General features: G+C 36.8%; 1 protein-coding gene across 1 annotated transcript in view; it reads left to right on the top strand.

Moving 5' to 3' along the window:
* Window positions 1–24,508, top strand: part of LOC129238385 (muscle segmentation homeobox) — a 90,315-nt gene that overhangs the window by 44,791 nt on the left and 21,016 nt on the right. The window contains exon 2 of the mRNA XM_054873409.1: window positions 19,088–19,884. Coding sequence (XP_054729384.1) covers window positions 19,088–19,884 — 797 coding nt within the window. The remainder of the gene's footprint in view (window positions 1–19,087; window positions 19,885–24,508) is intronic.

The raw sequence follows: 24,508 nt of genomic DNA, 5'->3' as shown, positions 1-24,508 counted from the left end.
TTAGTGTGTTGTTTTTGGCCAAAAAGTCGCGCACAAGCAACGATGTGTCAGCAGGGGCGTTATCGTGATTCTAGAGCCAATTTTTGTTCTTCCACAAATCCGGGCGTTTCTGGCAGATTCCTTCGCGCAAATTCCGCATAACTTGCAGGTAATATTCTTTATTGACCGTTTTACCCTGTGGCAAGAACTCATGATGCACAACGCCCCTGCAAGCGAAGAAAACGATAAGCAAAACTTTTACATTCGACCGAACTTGGCGCGCTTTTTTCGGTCTTGGTTCGTGCGGCAGCTTCCATTGAGATGATTGAGCTTTGGTTTCCACGTCATAACCATAAACCCACGATTCGTCACCAGTTATGACCCTCTGGAGCAAATTTGGGTCATCGCGGACAGAGTCCAACATCTCATTAGCAACGTTCATGCGATGCTGCTTTTGGTCGAAATTGAGCAGTTTTGTTACGAATTTTGCGGCGACCCGTCTCATGCCCAAATCATTGAAAAAAATCGAATGGCACGAGCCTATCGAGATGTCTAGATCCTCAGCAACTTCTCTAACGGTGATTCGAATTCAACGATTTTTTCGTCTGTTGTTGAAATGCTCGGGCGTCCGGCACGCTTTTCGTCGTTCACATCTTCTCGGCCTTCTGAGAACATTTTGTACGACCGATAAACGTTGCTTTGGTCCAAAGTAGCTTCTCCGTATGAAGCTTAAAACAGTGAAGCCCGCACGGAATTTCCTTACCGCAATCCCTTACTGTGCACAAAACTATTTCCCGTAGATAACAGCTGTTTTAGTTGGTTACATACATACAAACAATATTTACAAAATACATCGGTGACAAAATGGATGAAGAAGACATCGAAATTTGCGACTTATTTCTTAATTTATTTCAACTATATATTTTATATAAAAAATACAAGGACCAAAAAAAGTGCAGAAGGTATAAAGTTCGGCCATTAAATAGGAATTGGGGCACAAGTGGTTACCAAATCCAATTCTTTAAAAAAACGTTATTAGTTATCGCTTTATAAAAATATTCCAACTATACTTACGGTCGAGGAATAACATGCAGCCTTAAAAATGGCATGCTTTCAAGCAGATACCACGGCCTCTGGTATTCTGCTCCACTGCCTGATGGTGCTTCTGATTTTCTGGCTTCTCTGCCATACCGATCGCGAAGAGCTAACCACCTCCCTCTGCATACCTCACCTTTAAAATAACTTTGTTATGAAATTTGAAATACTAGTAAATATAGCTCCCACTCACCACTTGTGCGCAGCTCCTTTCCGATCTGTTCCCATATCGACGTTTTCCTTCCCTGGAACTTATATAGAGGATTGCTCTTGTCGTAGAGTTCCTTTTTGTCTTGTACTAGCGATACAAGATGCTCGTCGTTCGGCGCCATTTCCGTGTTTAATATGTTTGTACACAAATTTATGAATATATATGCATATGCATCTGCTTGTATCGACACAATGTTGCCATTGATATTTTTGCTTACACACTTTTTCACACATCCGCGTTATCAGCTACAATTTTTCATTGTTTAATAAACCAAAGCCAAAAACCAACAAATGCAAATAGTTCATTTATCTATAATTAACATTATTCAACATTATTTTTAAGCTATTTTAACAAAAATTATCATTTTTCTAAGTTTATTTTGTAAATGATTTCGAAATGTACTGCTTGGCAGCACTGTGTGGTGAGAGAGCAATCAGCTGGGTCGGAATTAGGGAATTTTTTTAATAATCGTGAAATAAAATCTACGGTACTACGATAAGGAAGGAAGGAACTTTTCATTTACATGGGGTTCTCATTAGTTTGATCGAAACAGCTGAGTCGGAATTGCGTTTACGGGCTTCACTGTTTTCAGCATGACACAAATGCATCTGCGCACTTAATTTCGCTTTTCACACAAAATTTGATACAGGTTCTTTGATCCATCTTTTTTAATAGGTAAAAATCGAAGACGAGCCGAAACACGTGCAAGCAAAGCAGCTGTCAACAATTAACTGAACATTTAAAATGGCCGGACTCGTTGGCATGAGTGGGAGACATGAATACCAGTATATTGCAACAAAGAAATCGAAATTCGAATAACCGTAACCTGCGGATATTCAAAATTCGCGATACTTTTTGAACACACCTCGTATAAAAATAAATAAATAATTGGCGCGTACACTTCTGTTAGGTGCTTGGCCGAGCTCCTCCTCCTATTTGTGGTGTGCGAGTTGATGTTGTTCCACAAATGGAGGGACCTACAGTTTCAAGCCGACTCCGAACGGCAGATATTTTTATGAGGAGCTTTTTCATGGCAGAAATACACTCGGAGGTTTGCCATTGCCTGCCGAGGGGCGACCGCTATTAGAAAAATGTTTTTATTAATTTTGCTTTCACCGAGATTCGAACCAACGATCTCTCTGTGAATTCCGAATGGTGATCACGCACCAACCCATTAGGCTACGGCGGCCACACACCTCGTATACCAAATTAAAAAGACACTTAAGTTTAACAAAATTTTAAAATTTCTTATTTGCCGACTTTTTGTAACCAAATGCACATTTGCAAGGAATTTTACACAGAAAACAAAAACATTTTTTTTTCACTCTGTTTTTCTTGAGAATTGGAGAATCAACAGTAGCACATTTCGCCAATATATGTACTTCATCGTCAGTTCGCTTTTAAAATTATTTCTTAATTTCGTTCACGAAAAATATCCACACTTTACACTTTAAAACTAACAAACAGCGAACGAACTATAAAATCCCCCACTCTTTCACCATTTGCTCACACAGTTCCTTTGCTCTTTGCCACTTAGCCTAAGTGTTGCTTTGCTCTTCGCCAACCAAGCCTCCAAGCGCTTTGCACTGTTCAACTTTGTGCATGCAATGCAATGCCAATTTGCAGCTACTAGACAACAAAAACCAACTACAACAAACAAATAATGTAAGAGCGACGTCTAACTACACGAACTATGGCAATCAGCGTGAAGTAGAAAAGTAAACTATGCGTGCCATTTTTATCTGCTTGCAAAAAAATAAAATCCACAAAAAAACTTTAAACTTTTGAGCCAGCTCGCACCACTAGCGAACTGTCTGCTGGCACTGCCGTAAATGTGTGTGTGTGTGTTTACTACTATTTATGTGCCAATAACACCGCCATACTTGGCGCCATCTTTGAAATACGATTTCACTTGCACAAGCTGACTGCCAATAAGACACACAAAAAAAACGCAAAAAAACACGATGCACAAAATTGTGAAGAAAACTTTTGTAGCCGGCAGTTAGCTAGCAGACGCCTCGTTTCGTTGCTTTCATTTGTATTTTTTAATTTTTTTATTTTGTAGTACTTCACTTTTATTTTGCTTCATACGGCGTTTTTTATGACGTCTCCATTACAAATAATTGCGCGTCATATTGGCTTACGACGACAGTGACAACGTCCACGGCAACAGCAGCAGCAGCAACGGTGTGGCGGCGCGCGGAAGACAGCCATGATGATATTGTTAATGTCTATGCGGCATGGCAGTGTTGTTGCAGAGCTGCCACGTCTGCATTCTATCTTCAGCTTTCCGCTTTTTTATTCGGTTCTTTTCTCTTCTCAGCTCACATTTTTCTCTCACCTCACTTCAATGCGCCACTGCTCTACAAATAAACCGTGCTTCGTCTAGTCAATCGAATTCAGCTTCGCACCACCGCTGGGTGGCTTTCAAAATTGCGTACCTTTCCAACTTGGCTTGCTTGATGTGCTATTTCCATTCGTACGCTATTTTACTCTACATTTTTATTTCACATTTCTTGCTCGTCTATTTGCAGCTTTGCTCCCTTTTTCCTAGACGCGTAAAGTAGTAGTAAATACGCTGGAGTATTATTAACGTAAATGCAAAATTGCCAATTTCGAGTGTATTTCCTGTCAACAGCGTATTTCCCTTTTCCGCTACGGCATTACTTTTCCGCTGCCAGCAGCATTTCTGAATAAATGTATGTATGTATGTGAAATACCTAAGTAAATCGCAAGTGAAGATGGAGGGGAAATTGGGTAGAGTAAGGAGGAGTAAGAGAAATAGGAGCGTGTAGAGGGGCCGCGCTCCACTTAAGCTTTAAGAAAATTATGCTGCGTTACTTCATGCTGCTTTTAGCATTTTCTGCGCATGGTAATGACTTCTTGACGAGGTAATTGGTGCGTTGCTCATCAACACACTCACACACATACACACATGTCTATTCGCATAGAGTACTTGGTGAATATTCTAAGACCGCCCGCACCCACATTTTGCGGCCCACATTCGCTTATTAGTATGTCTGGCAATTTAAATTCTGTTATTGATAATATTTCAATTTTTCAATAGCAAAGAAAAAAATTAAAACGAAAATGCCTATAAAATATGTACTTGGTCCAATGAATTTCGTTCACTTTTGCCTCACTTGTGCTAATACTCAATTATCCTTATTAAATTTTCGCTTATTTTGCGTTTAGTTGCGAGGGTTACTTTTTCATATAATTTTGTGCATTGCTTTTCAGTGATTTCCTAAAGCGCAAAAGGGGGGTGGCGCGCACGCATTTGTAGTGAGAGATGTTGTCTAATTTGCAAATTGGTTATTTAATTACTCACTCTCAAAAAGTGGAAGAGTGAAGGTGCTCATTGAGAAATTTTGTGGAACCCTTTTCCAAGTGCATCATTTCATTTTTCTACAATGTGGAATGGCTAAATGAAGTTCACTACTTGAAAGGGTCAAAGATAGAGTTGTAGCGTTGAGCAGTAGGTACTCTCTTTTTTTTTCAATATTAAAAAAATATATATTTTCTAAAATGAGATATACAATTGGCGCTTACTCTCTTTCTGTGTATTTGGCAGAGCTCTTTCTCCTCTTTGTCGTATACGACTTGATGTTGGTCCACAAATGGAGGGACCTACAGTTTTAAGGCGACTGCGAACGGCAGATATTTTTATGAAAAATTTTTTTAGGGCGTGGGGCGACCGCCATTAGACAAAACTTTTTCATTTCATTTTGGTGTTTCATGCACGGAGATTTGAGCTTACGCTTTTCCGAATGGTAGTCAGGCACATACCCATTCAGGTACGGCGGCCGAACTATTACTTTCACGAATAAATTGTAAATTTATTTAAAACTAGCTGACCCGGCGAACTTTGTTCCGCCCTAGAGGCAATAAAAAAGCAGATTTTTGATTTTATTAAGTTAATTTTTTTATTAATCAAGTATTTCAATGAAGCTTTAATAGATTGCACTCTTCAGTTAAGCTCCTTGTGATACACGACATTTTTTGTTCTATTATCAGGTGCAAGAACAAACAACGCAAATGGTTTTCCGACCCGTGAACATGCCACATATAATTGAGGAATATTGATTTTCTAAATTCAGACCACAAACTTTCAAGGATTGGCCTTGTGATTTGTTAATGGTCATGGCGAATGCAAGACGGATCGGAAATTGAAGTATTTTAAACTATAACGGAAGATCGGTTGGGATCATCGGAATCCTCGGAATGAGAACTTCTTCACCTTCACATTGTTCATCAATTTATTTACCACCAAACGCGTACCGTTGCAAAGTTTTTGTGGGCTTATGTTTCGAAGCAGATTACTACGGAGCCAACTTTTAGGCGTAAATTGTGCGGTGGTAAGCCAGGCACATCCAAGGAGTTTAAAAATTCAATTAGATAGTTGGTGGCTTCATCTTCAGTTGTTACACAGTCAATGGATCTGGGAATACTTTATTGATAAGTTCATCTTTCGATGAGACAAAGTTACAGAAATTCTGAGGAAATGAAATCAATCCGCTCGATTCGTCGACAGGTACTCGACCATTACCGATAGTCAGTAATTGCTCAGAGAAATCTTCAGTAGATGTATCATTAAATAATGTAACTCTCATGTTTGTTGTCAGCTGAAGTTTCTTCACATAGCGCCATAGATTCGATGATTTGAGGCAAGCGTTTATTTCGTCAGCAGCTGTTGATCTTGGAATTACTGGCAGTGTTTGGCGGAAGTCGCCAGACAGTACAAGCATTGCGCCTCCAAAACATATCGAGTCATTGCGTATATCTTTCAATGTTCGGTTAAGTGCTTCTAATGCACGCGCCATTGTGCATTCGTCCCAGATGATGATTTTCGATGCTGATAAAACTTTGGACATTGCTGAGTAATGCGCCACAATACTCGCAAACAACGTTCATTGGCCCAATGCAAACGGTAGGATGCAAGCAGTAATCAGTGTTGCAATCATATCGAAACGCTGCTCGATTTAAATCAGCACTTGATAATTCTCTTCTTGTGCGTCGAAAATGATCTACTTGTTGATCTCTTCGACGATCTTGACGATCTTCGCTCGACGATTTCGCATTGTCAACCGAGCCGTTTCACGGGCTGCCTCGCTTTGCTCTTGTGATTGAGAAGCACGAAGTCGAGCCATACTAACGCGGCGCTCTTCACGGGCAATTCCTTGCGCTTCTTCAGTCATTTCATTCGCAATGTTTCGTATCCTTCTTGAATTACGGCTTTGTCGGGAAACATTCGATCGTCTTGGTCGCGGCATTGATAATGATGATTCAAAGAGAATACAAATTACTGTGATTATATATGTCTGTCGTTTTTCTTATACCACATTTTATAGTGGCTTCACGGAAACGCGTTCGAATGGGATAAAAAGTATCCTATGTCTTTCTCCTGGTTCTAAGCTACCTCTCCACCAATTTTCAGCCAAATCGGTTCAGCCGTTCTCGAGTTATAAATAGTGTAACTAACATGACTTTCTTTTATATACAGGGTTGGCCATATTAAACTGACCCATTGAGTAACCCTATAACTTTTTACTGTAATTTGAAATCTAAGGTTTACGTCAACAAGCCAAAGACACTAGGCGCACTTAAGGCCAATATCCGACGGGAAATAGCCGCCATATCGGCCGAGACGCTGGCCAAAACTATGGAAAACGCCGAAAAACGGGCACATTACGCTATACGAGCTAAAGGCGACCACTTGTGCGATATCATATTTAAAAAGTGATGTAAACGAATCTCCTTGAACTAAATTAAATGTTTTTCACAATGAAACACAAAAAAATGTTTCTTTTTCCATATTTTTTTAATAATCACATGGGTCAGTTTAATATGGCCAACCCTGTATACAGATTTATTGCTCCCGAGTGTAGTTTATACTGTCTTATGGTTTTGAGAGCCCAACCAAGTATGCACTGGATGGCAAACGGTTGTTGCGAACTAACTGAGATCCTTCGGAAACCTCAAATGAAACAAAGGTTCTTGTCACTTCACGAAAAAATCTAATCTTTCCTTTACATATATAGCGAAAAATCGAGCATTAAACTCCCTAGTGTTTAAGGCAATCCAGTTTCAATAGGCTGACCTGTCCAACTAAACCTGCCAACGATGTTGCGTCCAAGAGCTCATACATCGTTCCATCACTTGAAAACTATTCATTTTTTTTTTTCATTTATTCTCTTATCTATTCTTTATTCACTATTCTTCACCCATAAATTTATTGAAGTATTATTCCGCTTAGGTATTTACATCTCCTCTGTTTTGATTAGGAGGAGCAAGAGCCTTTTCAGAGAGAAAATTACCCCTTCACGTAGCAGTAAAACTCATTCACCACACAGCAGAGCCCAGAGATGAATTCTTCTGATACGCATGAGTGCTTGCAAGTCTGCTATTCGTTTCATAAGCCTGATGCGAATTAAAGAAAATAAAATAGGATAAAGAAATGTATAATTTTTTATTTATAATTTAATTGTGAAATTGTGAGGTAAGAGTTAAACGATAAAGCAGGAATTGGGATTAACTCAACCCACCTATTCACAGTAGTATCTTTTAAGCTGAATTGCCACCATAAGAGAAGAGAGTCCACTTTTTCGCTCGAAAATTTATTGCGTTGATCAGTCGAAGTATGTACATATGTACAGTGGCACACAGCTTATTTCAAGCAGGCGAACTACTAAAACTTCGAATACTGTATTTTGAAAGCTAAAGCTTTTTTTGAAAAAATTTAAGTATCAACTAATTTATACGCAATTGCAGTATAAAAAAGGTTCCTCACATATTTTTTTTTTAAACTTTAAATAAAAAATTAAAAAAAAAAAAACAAAAACGTAGCTTTTAACCTTTCTGGCATTGAATCCACCAGCTTTTTCATTACTTCCGGTCCGATTTTGTTCCACTCCTCCAAAATTACGGCTTTTATCTTGCCTCTATTGCTTACGTGATGTGTGCGGATTTTTGTTTCCAGTAATGACCATAAATTTTCAGGTGATTGAGCGGGTGGTTGCATTAAGGGGGGCGCCTGGTTTATGAGGTCTAAAAATTGCATCTCTTTGCGATTTTTTTTTTTTTAAGGAAAAAATTAATTTAGCACTGCAAAGTTTTTTCTATCTTTTAATAAACATTTAAAAAGTATAAAAAAATTTTGTACTGGTTAAAATAAGTTGAAAAAAATTTTTAACATAGAAATTAGTAGAGCGCTGCAACGCGGGAGTTTCCAACTGGCGTGCAAGTTACAGCTCGTAATTATTATTTAAAGCATTTCTAATTATCATAATTTTTTATTCTAGATGAACTAAGAAAACTGAGAGAAATTCCAAAATTTCAACTTTTTGGAGCTTTTAAAGAAAAAAATGCCTTTCTATAAAAAAAAAATTCGCTTCAACTTGGTATAAAAATCTTGAAAAATTTTTTTTTATCTATTTTGTTAGTTCAAATAGAAGAGAATTTAATACTGAAGGGAATAAGCTATGATTTATTTCAAAAGGTTCACTAGTTTTTTTCATTCATGTACGCCAATTCAAAGAAATCATAAAAATGAAAAGTCGAGCCAAGAAGATAAAGTGTGTACTATAGCTGTCCGGTCACAGCGTAACTACCTAACGCCCGCCTACCTTTGGCTTTGTATCTACGGAAGTATTGAGAATTAGGCTCTGTAACTTTGTGTGAATATTCTGAAATATATTAGGAATCGCTTAAAACGAAAAAAAAATTGATTTTTTTGACCTTATAAACCAGGCCTCCCTTAAATGTGGACAGTTCCATATGAGCCATATCTGCACTATTGCCGCCTTATGTTGCCGCCATTGTCCTGGTAGAAACGGAAATCTTGAGGTATTCCAAGTTTCGTAGCTATTTGGAGTAGATTATCTTTTAGAATATTGAGGTACATTGTTTTGTCCATAATACCCTCGACAAACACTAAATTTCCTACTCCGGCTGCTGACATAAATGCCCATACCATTACACTGCCACCACCATGTTTCACAGTCGGTTTTATGTTGCTTTTGTGGAGCTCTGTATTAGGTTTCCGCCAAACGTAAGACGTTCCATCTGAGCCGAACAAGTTGAATTTGGACTCGTCAGAAAATACGAGTATTACCGTTTTCCAGAAATCAAAATCTTGAATTTCAAGCTCTCTTGCGAAGGCAACTCGGCTCAATTCAGTTTTTTTATTTATGAATGGCTTCTTTCGTGCTACTCGAGCACTAAAGTAGTACCCGTCGCACTGTTTCGACGCAACATGATTTTCCCACTTCCTGCTGAATTTCGTTTAGCAGTTTTGGAGCCGATAGCATTGGGTTTTCTTTTATTTTTCGAACAATTAAACGCTCATCACGTGCGTCAAAAATTTTATTTGGGGCACATCGGCCTTTATTTTGCACCCGATTTTCATGAACGAAGCGTTCAATGATACTTTGTACTATAGCACTACTCAAACAAACTATTTCCGCAATTTTTCGCTGCGACTTTCCACTTTGCAAATGCTTGGTGACCAGGTCTCGCTGTTCAATCGTAGTACATCGGCCCATTTTTTATATCTTTTTATATTGTCCACTTGGCGATCACAAACATACTAAAAATTGCATAGAACAATAATTGTGCGCTAGTTAGAGAAACTAGAAATTCAAAATACCGTTAACCAAGCGACTAGCCGCCGCCACAACATAAGCAAGAGCTTGCATGAAATAAGCTGTGAGCAAAGATACGGCATTGTGGTTGCATTTCATCCCGTAGTGTGAGTAAGACTATTTTTCCACGAATTCTGCTCTACTCATTATATTAGCAAATCATTTAACTAACATTTTTTTTAAATTGCGACAATTTTTCATTCTGCAATAATTTAAATTCATAAACTGAAACTGTATGAAATAAGCTGTGAGCCACTGTATATCTTACCGAACGCCAGCCACCACAACCTAACCTAACTTTGCTACATTTGTCTCTATAAAACTACTTTCTTACCAACCAGCATCCACTAAGCAACATTAATGCCAGCAACTTTGCCTTTAAAAAATTTCCGTCACCAATAATGCCAATTTCTGTGTTGTAACAGTTTATTTATACCTAAATCACCCACTTTCACTCCTTCATTGCTAATCAATCAATTTGTGTTCACAATCAAAAGCACTTCTTAACGAAACCAATTAGTAGGTGACTACAACACAAAAAGCTCCACAGCCGCACGCCACTTTCCCCTACTGATTGAATATTCTAGCACACGTAGCCGCCACACAGTGCAATGGAAGGGGCAAATGCGTATCGGTCGGTGAGCAAGCGAGTGCGCAAGTATGTGCTCGGGTTTGTAATGCGAGTGTATGGAAAAGAGTGTGTCCTATTTGACCACAATACAATCCACACGCAAATGTCATTAGAGACGCATCAATTAACAGCAAAAACTGACCACCACACTTCGTCTCTGCGCGTTGTTGCTGCCTTATCGATTGCTTTCCTCTCATGCTAACCTATATACATACATACATGCTTTGTGAGCGTACATGTATTGAGGCATTCGATGCAGGAGTATTTTATATAGAGAAATAATAATTCAATTAGCAGTAGTGAATATTGTCGTATCACATAACTTGCAATATTTTACTTTTTGTTCGCTTGAATATTTGTGAACTTGCTGCCATCACCATTTGGGTTGGCCTCTCCGTTGACATGCGATACTTTTTTTTTTGGTTTCATTTAAGAAACTATTTACGTGTATTTACCTAGAAAATTTTCTTTTGTTCTCGCCCATGCAGTTAAATCACACCAATCATCGAAACTTCCCGTTTTTCTTCTTTTTTTTTTGTTGTACATTTTCTATAGTTCTAGTTTTGTTTTCATTTCATTTGATTACTTACTTTCGCTGTTGGCTATTAATCCTGCCTATAAGCGTGTCCTTTTCATACAATTAATTGTTCAATTAAGCAATTTGCTTTGTTATTGTGTTGAGCATGGAATGGTTGTGATTTTTCAAGTATAGATATTTGGAAATGTGATACGGTGGCGAGCAGGAATTTAGAAAGCGAAGTTGATGTTTGAGTAAGTGCAAAAAATATTGAATTGCAGTTTTCTAGCATTAAATCTTTGAATAATAACAATGAAAATATGGTATTTCTTACTTTTATTTCCTGGAAACTGATGCCATTTGCACATTTACTGGAAAAACTTTCTCTGAGCGCATTTCCTTCGTTTTTTAATTTCATTTCCTCACATTCCTCTACCTTTCTTAAGTTGCCTTTGCTTGGCTTAGTTATTTATTCGTTAATCAAACACACAACCAAAGGTTATTTTACTTATCTTTACTTTTGGTTTTAATTAGTTTCATTTGCCCTTCCTATTTATAGGTATATCTGCAATTATATATTAATTATTTAAATTATTTTAAAGAAATTTTAATTAATTATATTTTATATCAATACCTTCTGCTCAAATATGAAGGAGACGATATCAATAAAACGGTCCGCGGATGACATATGGCAAAAATAAATTTTTTGTTTTTTGGTAGGACTGTTATAAGCTTACATGGCAAATTTCAGCGTGATATGTCACATAGTTTGTCTTCTGTGCTACTGTAAACAAGTCAAGCTCGAGTGTGTTCTTCGAATTTAACGATGGAAATTCAAGTTGAACAAAGAATTTGTTTGAAATTTTGTTATTCCAACAAAATTTCGGCTTCAGACGCCTTAAAAATGTTGCAGACAACCTATGGGGACTCTACTCTATCGCGTGCACGTATTTTTTTGCGTTTTTCTTTTTTCCAATTTATTACATCTGTCAACCTTCGACACTTGGTAATTTTTATAACAATTATGGAAATATAAGCGTAGCATTAAATCATTATTTAAAGCACATTTCTTTTTACATCATAAGAGGGATAATGCATATTGAATTATATGACATAGGACGGATAAATACACATAAGAATTATATGACATAAAATGTAGAACAAGTTGATGTTTATTTTAGTGATGAAGTATCTGCTAGGGCTGTCGGAGTCATTCCTTTTAGGCTTCGTTTTTGCAGTTCTGAATGTGGAGTTTTCAGCATTTCTTCGTTTGTGTGTGTTAGTAGTCTGTGAATATGATTTGTGCTGCATTCTTGAATGACGTCTTCCATAAATTTAAATTTAACGTCCCTGTGTATATCGTCATTGGCTATGCGTTTGTGATAATCCTTAGGATTTTCGATTGTAGTCGTTGCAATATTTTAAGGTTGTTCCCCATAGTTCGATGACATATTTCCAGATTGGAGTTATAAGAGTTTTGTAGATTAACAATTTATTACCAAGTGAATCATAAATCAGTTGTTCAAATAGCTTCGACAAAATAGGCAAGGGACTTATTGATCTAAAAATTTGTACACATATTATGTTACCTTTAACTGTATGTTAAGACTTAGTAAAAGTAGTATGATTAGTAAAAATATTTATTTGGAAAGGAGCTACAGCTGATCTCCGGCAGCTCCTCTCAAAAAAAGTCGTTTTGCGGTGACCACTATATCTCTGAACTGGATTCTCTGAAATTAAAAAAATCAAACAGATTCAGTTAAAGTATTGTTAAATCTAGCAATTAATCCAAGGAATGAGCAAAATAAATTTTTTTTCACAATATGGCGATTTCTCAAAAAATAAAATGGATTTTTCACCAAAATTTCGCCCTTAAATTATTTAAATGTATAAAAAAAAAAAATATTTATAGGTCAAAAAACATCTTCGATTAATTACTAAGAAGTATATTGAAGAAGCTCGTGTTAAAATTTGTTTGTTTGTCGATTAGTCTGTTTGTCATTTTCGAGTAACGTTGGTCACCGACTTTGAAAACTCCATTTTGAGAAAAACGCGTTTAAACTTTGAAAAGCACTTTCAAGCACTCTGAAACGCCTTTTCAAATTTCCGTGCAACTTCGAAAATATTCACCGGAACGATATTAAATTTTCGGTGTGTATGCTTAAATATTTTTACATCAAGAAAACAAAAATCGATATTTCGAAAATTCTAACTGTATATAACCCCTTAATTAATTTCATTATTTTTTTATTACTACTTTTTTTGTATTTTATTTTAAGTTGTTTTATTTTTTCGTAGCTGACATTAATCTACAATATTTATCTTCGTTTCAACATATTTCATTTTATTTTTTACTTTATCTAATTTTTATTCTTTTTATTATATTTTGGTTGATTTTATTTATTTTTTATTGTATTTTGATATTTTTTTAATTTATTCTACGTAAATTATTTTATTTTTTATGTTTTTATTTTAATTTATTTTATTAATCTACAATATTTTTCTTGGTTTCAAGATATTTCATTTTATATTTTTACTTTATCTAATTTTTATTATTTTTATTTTGGTTGATTTTAGTTATTTTTTATTGTATTTTAATTTATTTTTTTAAATTTTTATTATGTTCTACGTAAATTAATTTATTTTTTATGTTTCTATTTTAAGTTATTTGATTTTATCGTTTTTAACATTAATCTACAATATTTTACTTCGTTTTAACATATTTCATTTTATTTTTTTACTTTATTTCATTTTTATTCTTTTTATTTTGGTTGATTTTATTTATTTTTTATTTGTATTTCAATTTATGCTATATTTACTTTTTATTTTTTATTGTATTTTGATTTATTTATTTTTAAATTTTTCATTCTTAATTTTTTTTATTTTATTTCTTTTATTCTACGTAAATTATTTTATTTTTTATGTTTTTAATTTAAGTTATTTATTTTATTGTATTATATTTTACTTCATTTGATATATTTAATTTTACTTTTTATTTTATTTTATATTTGATTTTTTTATTATATTTTACTTTTATAAATTTTTTTATTGTTTCTAATTTTTTTCAATCTTGTTGTATTTTATACTCGTATTAACAGGTTTAATTTTTTTATTTATTTTTCGTTTTATGTTATTTTATTTTAACTTTTTTAGTTAACATAAATTTCTTTCGCTATATTTTGATCCATTTTAATTTGTTTATTTTCTCTTATTGATTTTTATTTTCTTTTGTTTTATTCCACTTAAAACATTTATAATATTTGATTTTAATTAATTTTTTATTTTACTTTCTTCATTATTTTATTTAATTACTTTTATTATAGTTAACATTATTTTATTTTACTTTATTTTTATTTATTTTAATTTTTTTTCAATCTCAATTTTTTTCTTTAATTTTTTATTTTATTCTACGTAATTTATTTTATTTAATTTTTTTTATTATAGTTAACATTATATGATTTAACTTTATTTTGATTTTTTTTTAGTGTTGTTATATTTTATTTTAATTGAGTTTATTTCTTATTTATATTTCAATTTATGTAATTCTTTTTTCATATTAACTTTTTTCCTTCATTATAAAGGGTGGTTAAGTTTCAAGGGCCGGTGTTGATTTTGAATAAAATAAAATTTTTTTATAAAATTATTATCATTTCTCTTTATTATGATAATATTGGTATGGCTCAATTACGTATACTACAAAATATCGGTCAAATGGGCGCCGCGGCCTCGGCGGCACACCTCCATCCGATGGTCCAAATTTTCGATGACGCTGAGGCATAATTGAGGTTCTATGCCGTTAATGTGCCGAATTATCTCATCCTTTAGCTCTTGAATTGTTACTGGCTTATCGACGTACACCTTTTCTTTCAAATAACCCCAAAGAAAGAAGTCCAACGGTGTCAAATCACATGATCTTGGCGGCCAATTGACATCGCCGGGACGTGAGATTATTCGGTCATCAAAATTTTTCAGCTGTTGTTTCGTTAGCTGTGTGACAAGTGGTCCTGTTGAAACCACATATCGTCCACATCCATGTCTTCCAATTTGGGTCATAAAAAGTTCGTTTTCATCTCACGATAGCAGGACGACGAGTTGAGGTGGACAACTCTTCAACCACACTATCTGCAGTACGAGCTGTACGAGCATGCACTGGTGTTTTCACATCTCCTACAGACTCGATTTGCTCAAACTTTTGCGCAATTTTTCCGATTGTACGCACATTTGGACGATTAAATTGCCCGAAAAAATCTCGAAGTGCGCGATATGCATTTTGATTTGAACGCCCGTTTTCATAATAAGCCTGAATAAGTTTAACGCATTGCTCGATTGTGTATCTTTCCATAAGTTCTAATTGAGTTAATCTGAAATTGAAAAATGTTAAATGAAATGCAGAAAAAAAACTTGACGTTTAGGTGTGGTTCACATTCAACATCGGCCCTTAAAATTTAACCACCCTATACTATTCTATTTTTTTTTTGCTTCGTAAATTATTTTATTTTTCAGTTTTTTGTTTTATTTAATTTTTCATTTCACTTTGTTTATAAGTTTGTTTGTTTATTATTTAATTGACTTCAATTTTTTATTTCATTTGCTTGTATTTTATTTCAGTTGATATTATTTTTTCTTCCTTCTTTATTTGTATTTCACTTCAAATCATTTTATTTTATTTTATTTATTTTCTTAGATTTTTTTCATTTATTTTATATTATTTATTTTATTTGGTTTTTTTTTCATTTTATTTTATTTTATTTTATTTTATTTTATTTATTTTCTTAGGTTTTTTTCATTTATTCTATTTTATTTAACCTATTATTTAATTTTGTTTTAATATACCCCTTTTTATTTTTATTTTTGTATTTCTATTCATGTTACTTTATTTCGTTTTGTTGTTTTCGACTGTTTGACTTTATTTTGATTTAAAATATTTTACTTTTTTTTATTCTTTTTTTACATATACATTGCAATTTTTATTTCATTTTTTATTTTAATAATTTTTTATTTCCTTTTTCTCATTATTTAATTTTATTATATATTTTCAATCAGTTTAGTTTAATTTAGTTGATTTTAATTATTTAAATTTTAGTTTGTATTACTTCGTTTTATTTTGGTTTTCTTTTTCATTTTATTTTGTTTGAAATTATTTAATTAGGTTTCATTCAATGCTTTTGTAATTCTTTTGCATATATTTTTATATTTTTTATTTATCTTTTTTTATTGTTTTATTTTGTAATTTATTTTAAATCAATTTAATTAATTTTTTTTATTTGATTTGATTGTAATTACTTTAATTTAATTGTGTACTACTTTATTTAAATTTTTATTTTTTTTTCATTTTATTTTATTTTAAAATCCTTTATTTTTTTAATTTTTATTTAGTTTTATTTATCTTTTTTATATATTTCTTATATATTCATTTCTTATTATATTCCTTTTATTTTAAATTATTTGGTTTTGTTTTATTTTATCATATTTTTTTAATTAATACTTTATTTTTGTTTTATTTCCTTCCCCATTTCATCCTCACTTGCCTACCAACATATTTTTAATCCTTACAAATCATCATTCACAATCTGAAATACATGAATAATTTTCCATCTGATACAAATGATTGGCTCAAATTGAATTACAAAAGTCTTGTATTTCTTATCCACTCAAATTTAACAAAAATTGGAAAAACACATTGCGGGTAACACAAAATCAAATTAGGCTCAGTAAGCACAAAACACACAAACTCACCATTGCCTCGTACGCCTTGATGTCTTATCAGCAAAACAATGAACCATAGAAAAGGTGCCTTCTGCTCTCCCAATCCATTTCAACATAATTTGATGCGATCATTTTGTATTTTCACAAATTTGTGCGTACGTTTATATGTGGCTTGCAATGTGGCTAAACCACTTAACACCCTAATTGTCACAACACAATGAATACAATAAAAATACAGCCTAAAGCATAGCTGTACCGCACACAACAACAATTTACCAGCCACATACAATAAAAGCCGTTGTAAATTACTTCGCGGAATTCTGTTCTGTATTCTTTTTCTTTTTGGGGCATACACAAATGCGAGCGAAACGGTAACTTAACCCTTCAACGTACATCCACATAAACATATCCAACAAACATTTGACATTTGCGAATTGTCGCGCACCTACCCATTCATACAGGCACACGCAATCGCTGCTTGTCAATCTACTTTTGGTTGAATAGAGTTTGAAAAAACATTTGTCAAACGTGCAAAAATTCGCTGACACTCGTTCACACTCGCACTCGCACTCTCAATATTCAGTTACTCGCTACCGCTCGCATGCGCTTTTTCACCAATTGGCTTGCCGTTATGCATACGAGTATTTATCGCATGCGAGAAATCACACAACTTCCTTGAATTCAAGGCGGTTGTATATGTGGTTTGTGTGTGAGTGCTCAGGCGTTAGTGTGTGAGTGTTCATTGGCTTGGGTTGGCTTCTTGAGGAAAAGCGATTTGCGAAATCTTCTCTTTTTATAGCTGGGCTTGACATCTACACACATGCACACATACAACAATTCGAACAGCCCGGTAGGAAAGTTGTAGTCAAGGGTTTTCAAATAAATTTCGAAACATTGTCACCACTCAGCTACTGTTTATGTATACAAATATGAGCATTCATTTCGGTTTCATTTTAGATTTTAGGAGTATTTTGAAATTCCTTAATATATTCCGGGAACTTTTTGATCAAGGTGATGTACGAGTACTTAATTATGTCTGAAATTACACGCGCCTTTCACTTTATTTAAACGAGAGTGATCTCTGTAGTCGCTTTTTCCAACAGGGTTCCTTTAGAGTTTTATGCTGTATGCAAAAATCTAAGAAATTCCGCCAAAAGGCTACTTTGTTGGCAGCTTAAGACTACAATGGCAATGCAGACATTCAAAAATCCACATACAATTTGCTGTAAGAAACCACATTAGCCAAGAACACCTCGTGCTGCTCAGAAAAAAAAAACTCCAAGGATCAACACATATGTGTGTGTGCATGCATGTGTGTGTACCCCACCCGAAACCTAAGAAATATGGGCGCATTCTATTGTGACAGTCAGCCGGCATAAAGGCGTTTGCAGATAAAGTTGTTTATGCCATTTTTTTTCAGACACTCAGCAGAAAAACTCTGAGTTGAATAGAATCATTTTTGTATTTTTTTTTTCGGGAAATAAGGCTCAACTTTCCAAACGCTCAGTCCTTTCTTGTTTCGAGTGCATGAAAGCGAGAAAATGGGCGAGCGTGTTGGTATGCCAGCCAGGCAGCCAGCCAGTCAGCCAGTCAGCCAGCTATTATTTGAAATCTACATCGGAAATAGTTTAAGTAAATTATAATTTTACCTTTCGCTTCACAAAGGGACTGTGTCGTGTGTGTCTGCTGTGGTATTTAATGCCAATTATGGCATGTGAAATTCAATATACGAACAGGGATGTATTTTTGTATATATCTACATACGTACTTTTTTATGCACGCTTGTTGTTATTGTATTAGGGATTATTTAGGGATTATGCGTGTACGATTTCGCTTGAAGTGGGCGATTTGTGTGCATTTCTTGCCTGTTCCACTAGGATTTATTTGCCAAATTAAGTGGAAACCTTCGAGTATCGGGAAAGTGATTTGACAATTGTTTGGCGTTTAGCGTAGGGAAAGGGTTACCATGAATTAAATGTGTCAAATTTGACACTTCAGTGTCATTAAAAGCGTTGATGGGAAGTAAATAAAATAATTGGTTTAAAGGTTTGGTTTTAATGAGCAGCGCGTGTGTGTTGTTACAGCGTTCACTTAACGGTTAAATGCATATAGCAAAAGTACTCAGAAACTTGTGTGTATACAATTATCTCTACGCCTTCCTTATGCCTTTATCCACTACTCACCCGCACCCACTATTGCTTAAATTTCCATTCCACCTTTGCTTCGCAATAACAAACATTTATTTGCAATCACAAATTTAATTTAAAATATCTTTCTCTTTTCCTAACGCCATTCACGCTGCATAGAACAAGCCGCACGTGGCGCCCAAGACTACAGTAATAGCCTAAACAACAATAACAACAACAACGATGATGTACATTCGCCCAGCAAAGCGAATTCGAGTAATGGCTCGAACGGCAGCAGCAGCACCTCACACATGTCCACAACGAATGGCAGCCTAACTAGCAACAACAACAACAACAGCACCGCATCCTCAAATGGTGGCGTTACGAGTAATGGCAACAGCAGCACCAGCAATAACAACACCTCACCTTCGGTACGGCCTACACTTTCACCCGCTGAACATGCCGCCGCCGCTTTAGCTCATCATGCTGCTGCAGCTGCGGCAGCACACCATGCGCACTCGCATCATCACCAACATGGCCACCATCCGCATGCACATGCACACGCCCATCATGGCCATCATCATCCGCATCATGCACACCACCATCCACATGCGCATCATCCGCACGCTCATCATCCGCATGCGGGCGCTACCCATGAGGCATTCCTGAACGGTGCTGCTGCGGCGGCGGCGGCGGCTGCGGCCATCGGAAGTGGCATGGCCGGTGCCGGAAGTGTTGTGGGCGCACCTAATGGCCTGCTCGGACACGGTGGCGATCCTAGTGCGCTGCTGGGCGGTGCTGGTGGCGCTGGCGGTTTGAGCAGTAAAAAGAAGAATAAACGGCGGCACGGGCGCACTATATTTACGAGCAATCAATTGGAGGAGTTGGAGAAGGCCTTCAAGGAGGCGCACTATCCGGATGTGAGCGCACGTGAATTGCTCTCGATGAAGACCGGCTTGGCTGAGGATCGCATACAGGTGAGTGCGTGTTGTGTGTGAGCTTCCCAGCAGTGGTGGCACTATTTTTCCTGTGTTTTTTTTTTTTTTTGTATTCTCCTTTCATTTCACTTTATTACTATTTTATTTATTGTGATTGATATGGTTGCACCTCTTCGGGGTTAGCAGAGATATTTAATTTACCTGCCAGCCAGCTAAGCTGTTGTGTGATGTTTTGTGTAGCCAGCAGCGCAGCAATCAATAGTGAATTGTAGAGGAAATTTTATTACACACTAAAGTGCTTTATGGGATTTTTGTTAGCTCACGTTCGTACGAACTGATTGCAGTGTTGCATTAGATAGTCATAGATTTCGGAAAGTGTGATTCGCTGGCTGTGTGCGGAGGATTACGTTTACTGCGGCTATAAAAAAGAAACTAGCAGGAATTTTATGGCCGCCGCAGTGAAAAGGTGAACATACGCAAATAAAAAAGTTCTAAAAAGGATTTACAAATATTAAACAAAAATATTTTTTTTAAGCAAATTAAACTCTTCACCTAGGTAGGTAGGTGGAATGGTTGAAGTGCCAGTCTGGCACTCCTCAAATAGCACTAAAGCGCCGTTTTGATACCATTATGAGACCTCCAACAGGCAGATATCTATAACCAGCCAGAGCTGTTTATATAATGGAGAAGATTGATGGGATTTAGGTTGGCGCAATGCCCCAGGCTGTCGAAGAAAGAAACACCCAGTGACCTTAATCGCCAAACCCGGACATTTACCGAGAAAGTGCGCAACAGTCTCCTTCTCTGAAAGGTCCCCACAGTTTCTGCAATGGGGGTTAAATGGTAACCCTAGCTTTTCCGCGTGTATGCCAATCGTCCAGTGATCGGTGAACACAGCTACGAGTTTGGAAATTGCATGGCGAGCAGTCCAAAGAACTTTCTGAGTCCTTCGTATATCGTAATGGAACCAAGGAGTTTCCGAAATAGCACATAAAGGAATGGAGCTCCATCTTTTCTGCGCTTTCCTGATAAATAATTTGTGCAGTTCCCCGGTTCCCCAACTGTCTGAAGGATACCGACGACTGGATAGTCCCCTTCATGGCAAGCTCATCAGCAATTTCATTTCCCTTTATGTTCCTATGTCCTGGAACCCAGATAAGAGAAATGTTACCTGCACACCCAAGAGATTTGATCTCCTGCTTACAGGAGTTTACTAATTTCGCTCTGCACCATGGCGTCGTCAGAGTCTTAATCGCGGCTATTGACTATAGGGGAAAATGTTAACATCTCCCTCACGCCCGCGTTCCCTAAGCATTTTGCATGACTGCAGGATCGCAAAGACTTCTGCTTGAAAAATACTAGCAGTATTCGGCAGTTTAAAGGAGATAGATAAATTGGCTGATTTAGAGAAAACCTCTGCTCCGACTCCCGATGCCATCATCTTGGAACCGTTTTTTTTTTTTTTTTTATCCGAAGTGGGAATCTTGCATAGACACCGTCAATACAGACGGCATGCACGATTCATACTGTTCGCTAAGGGTGCACCTCATTCGGGACCACGCACAGTCAGTATTACTACTAAACTGGACTTGCGAAACAGTACACCTACGTACTAAACCCTAACTCCGACATCTGTAGCTTTAGTTTGCCCTGCGGTACCGCCGTTTAAGCATTGCATCGCAGGGCCAAGCTAGCCATTATGGCTCTTCATTTGTATTTCTCTCTCCGTCTACCCTTCATTACTTCTTTGACTGCGTTCCCATTCCTTTTTCCGCAGTTCCTGTAACGCACTTGCGGACCATTCTTTCATCTTGGCCCACACCAATTTCGACTGCAGCATGTGATCTACAATGTTGCCGGGGTTATTTTTTCTTTTATGATTTCTTCAATGCACTTTCTTTCAGATGCGTATCTCGGGCAGGAGAAGAAGACATGTTCCACGTTCTCGCTACCGTTGCCGCAGAACGAGCAGTCAGCTGCGTCCTCGTGGCCGAGTCTTAGGAGATACTCTCTATAGCATCCATGCCCCGTCAGGAACTGTGAGAGGTAGTAATCTGTGTCACCATGTCCTCTCTCAACCCAGGCCTGTACGCTTCTCATAAGTTTATGCGTCCATCTTCCTTTTGTCGCTTGGTCCCAGCGATTTTGCCACTCACTTATGCTCCCCCGTCTTTCTTCTTTACGCTCTTCCGCCATTAATCGCCTGTTTAGGCTTTTGGCTTTGTCATACACTCTACCCAGTTCAGAGGCCATTATATCTGGTGGCATGATACCCGATATGACACATACTGCTTCGAACGACACTGTCCTGAAAGCACAGGCAACTCTAAGGGAAATAAGTCTAAAAACTATTTCCGCTTTCTTCGCGTACGTTTTCTGTATCAGGGCTTTACCCCATATGGGTGCTGCATACATGAGTGTAGACTGGGTAACTTTAGCCAGGAGCGCTCTTCTACTCTGAATGGGACCACCGATCTTGGAACCGTTAGTGCAGACGGAGATGCAGGCTTCGGTGCAGATTTTCCCCTCGATCCAATCCTGCCTATTTGCAAAGATTGCCCTAGCACGACCCTAGCACTCTAGTTTGCGGATAAAGAGATCTGTTCGAAGTTCAGAGAAATATGGTGTTAACTGCCCGAAAATGCTACCATCTCTTCACCTAACTTCAATACAATTTTCTTGTGCGCACGCATACGCATGCAATTAAATTTGTATTTAATTCAAAATCTGCCATCAGCGAGCTCTTATGCAGCCATTTACCTCTTCACTTTGTTATGTACTTCAACTTATGTAATCTTTTTTCCATTCAAAAGAATGCACGCCAGCACAATTACCTCTTATAAATTTAATTATATCAAAATGCTGGAGCATCCACAGCGCCGGCGTCATTAGTATTATATGGCAGCGCTCCAATACAATTGGCATGTGTCAAACGCAATGCAAAACTCGAAAGGAGTTTCGACACATTCTAGCAAACTTTTGAGGTACCGAGGTTTTCAATACCCTTGCGCACCCGATTGTTTTGATTTGAGTGTCACTTGAAGGATAATTAAAATTGTGCATTACTTGCCATTTGTATATTTGAAAGTATGTTTGAAACCTGCTTTATTTTTCTCGAATTGGGTTTTGTTCAAAACAATTCTCCCCTCTAAGTTCATTGGCAAGTGAACAAATGCATTTGAAAGCAAATGAGGGAAGATAGAATAGAATAGAATAAAATTTGAGGTTTGCACTTCGTCTTCACGGTCTTTTGTGCCTTCTACTCATCACAGTACCTCATCCAAATCCAGTTCCCTTATTAAACTTAAGATTGCCCTGGGTTGGGTTGAGCTTATATGCCTCTCTTCTGGCTGCATTTGGCCAAGATGTCTCAACCTTCTTCACGTAACAGCGCTACATTCAAGGAGAAGGTGCGTTGGAGACTGCGATTGGAAATGAAAAGAGTCAGTGGGCCATAACCCAATTCTGTGCTGATGACTGCGCAATCTGCAAAAGCCTGTGAGAATGCCGTTGAGGATTGTTAATTTATCCCCAAGGAGGGTTATGAGTTTCCTAAACCTCTTTTGAGGTTAACGTTTCCAAAAGAAGGTATTCTCTACAGGCTCCAACACTCGAAGTGTAACCAATTAAGTTTAGTAAATTAGTTTGGTAAATTACTTTTATTCAATTCAACGTAAAAATTGTGTGAAAATAATACAAAACTAAGAATCAATTTAATTTTACTCGATATGACCACCTTTTGCCTTGACTATGGCCTTGAGATGGTCCACAAACGAATCGCAAGCTGCCCGAATGTGACTTGCAGGTATTTCGGTCCACTCGCGGGCCAAGGGTTTTTTCAATGCCTCGAGACTGGTGAATCTCTTAGCTCTCCGAAATGGCCCAAAGAGAATAATCCATCGGGTTCGCGTCTGGTGAATTTGAGAGCCATTGGGTGGATGTTATGAAGCTCAGAACGTTGTTCTTTAGCTATTCTTGGTTCACTCGCGCTTTGTGGGACGGTGCCGAGCCCTGTTGAAACGTCCATGGTCTGCCACCAAAATGTTGGTCTGCCCACGGTTTCAAAGCAGCCTCCAGAATACTTTCGCGATAATATTTCGCATTTACCTTGACGCCAGGCTCGGTAAAAACGATTGGAGTGAGCCCATCTGCGGTTACAGCGGCCCAAGCCATTACCTCTGACGCGTGCTGCCTCCGGGTGGCCAATCGATTACTCAAATTCTCGTATGAAAGGTCGGTCAAATAAACCCTATCGTTTTTGGAGTTAACGAATTGCTCAATATGAAAAATTGTTTCGTCAAAAAACAAAATGTTCGGAAATTACCGCTTTCACCCAAGCAAAGCAACTCCTTCGCTCTCTCAAGTCTGATTTGTTGCTGCTTTGGTGTGAGATCATGCGCCTTTGGGTTCTTGTAAGCCTTGACTTTGAGATAATTTTTCAGTATGCGGTGGATGCTACGGTCAGATATATTCAGTTCTTTCACCATTTGATTGCCACTTCGTCGGGGATTGCGCTCAAGTCGCTTCTTCACTTTTTGAACCATTTCACGTGACGTTGCAATCTTTTGATGACCACCACCATGACGTTTCGCGAAGCTACCAGTACCTTTGTAACGAGTAATGGTGCGATAAATAAAAACTTTATTTACTTTAAGGTACTCGA

Source organism: Anastrepha obliqua, chromosome 2, assembly GCF_027943255.1.
Source record: "Anastrepha obliqua isolate idAnaObli1 chromosome 2, idAnaObli1_1.0, whole genome shotgun sequence".
Taxonomy (NCBI): domain Eukaryota; kingdom Metazoa; phylum Arthropoda; class Insecta; order Diptera; family Tephritidae; genus Anastrepha; species Anastrepha obliqua.
This window is presented reverse-complemented; position numbering and strand designations above follow the sequence as displayed.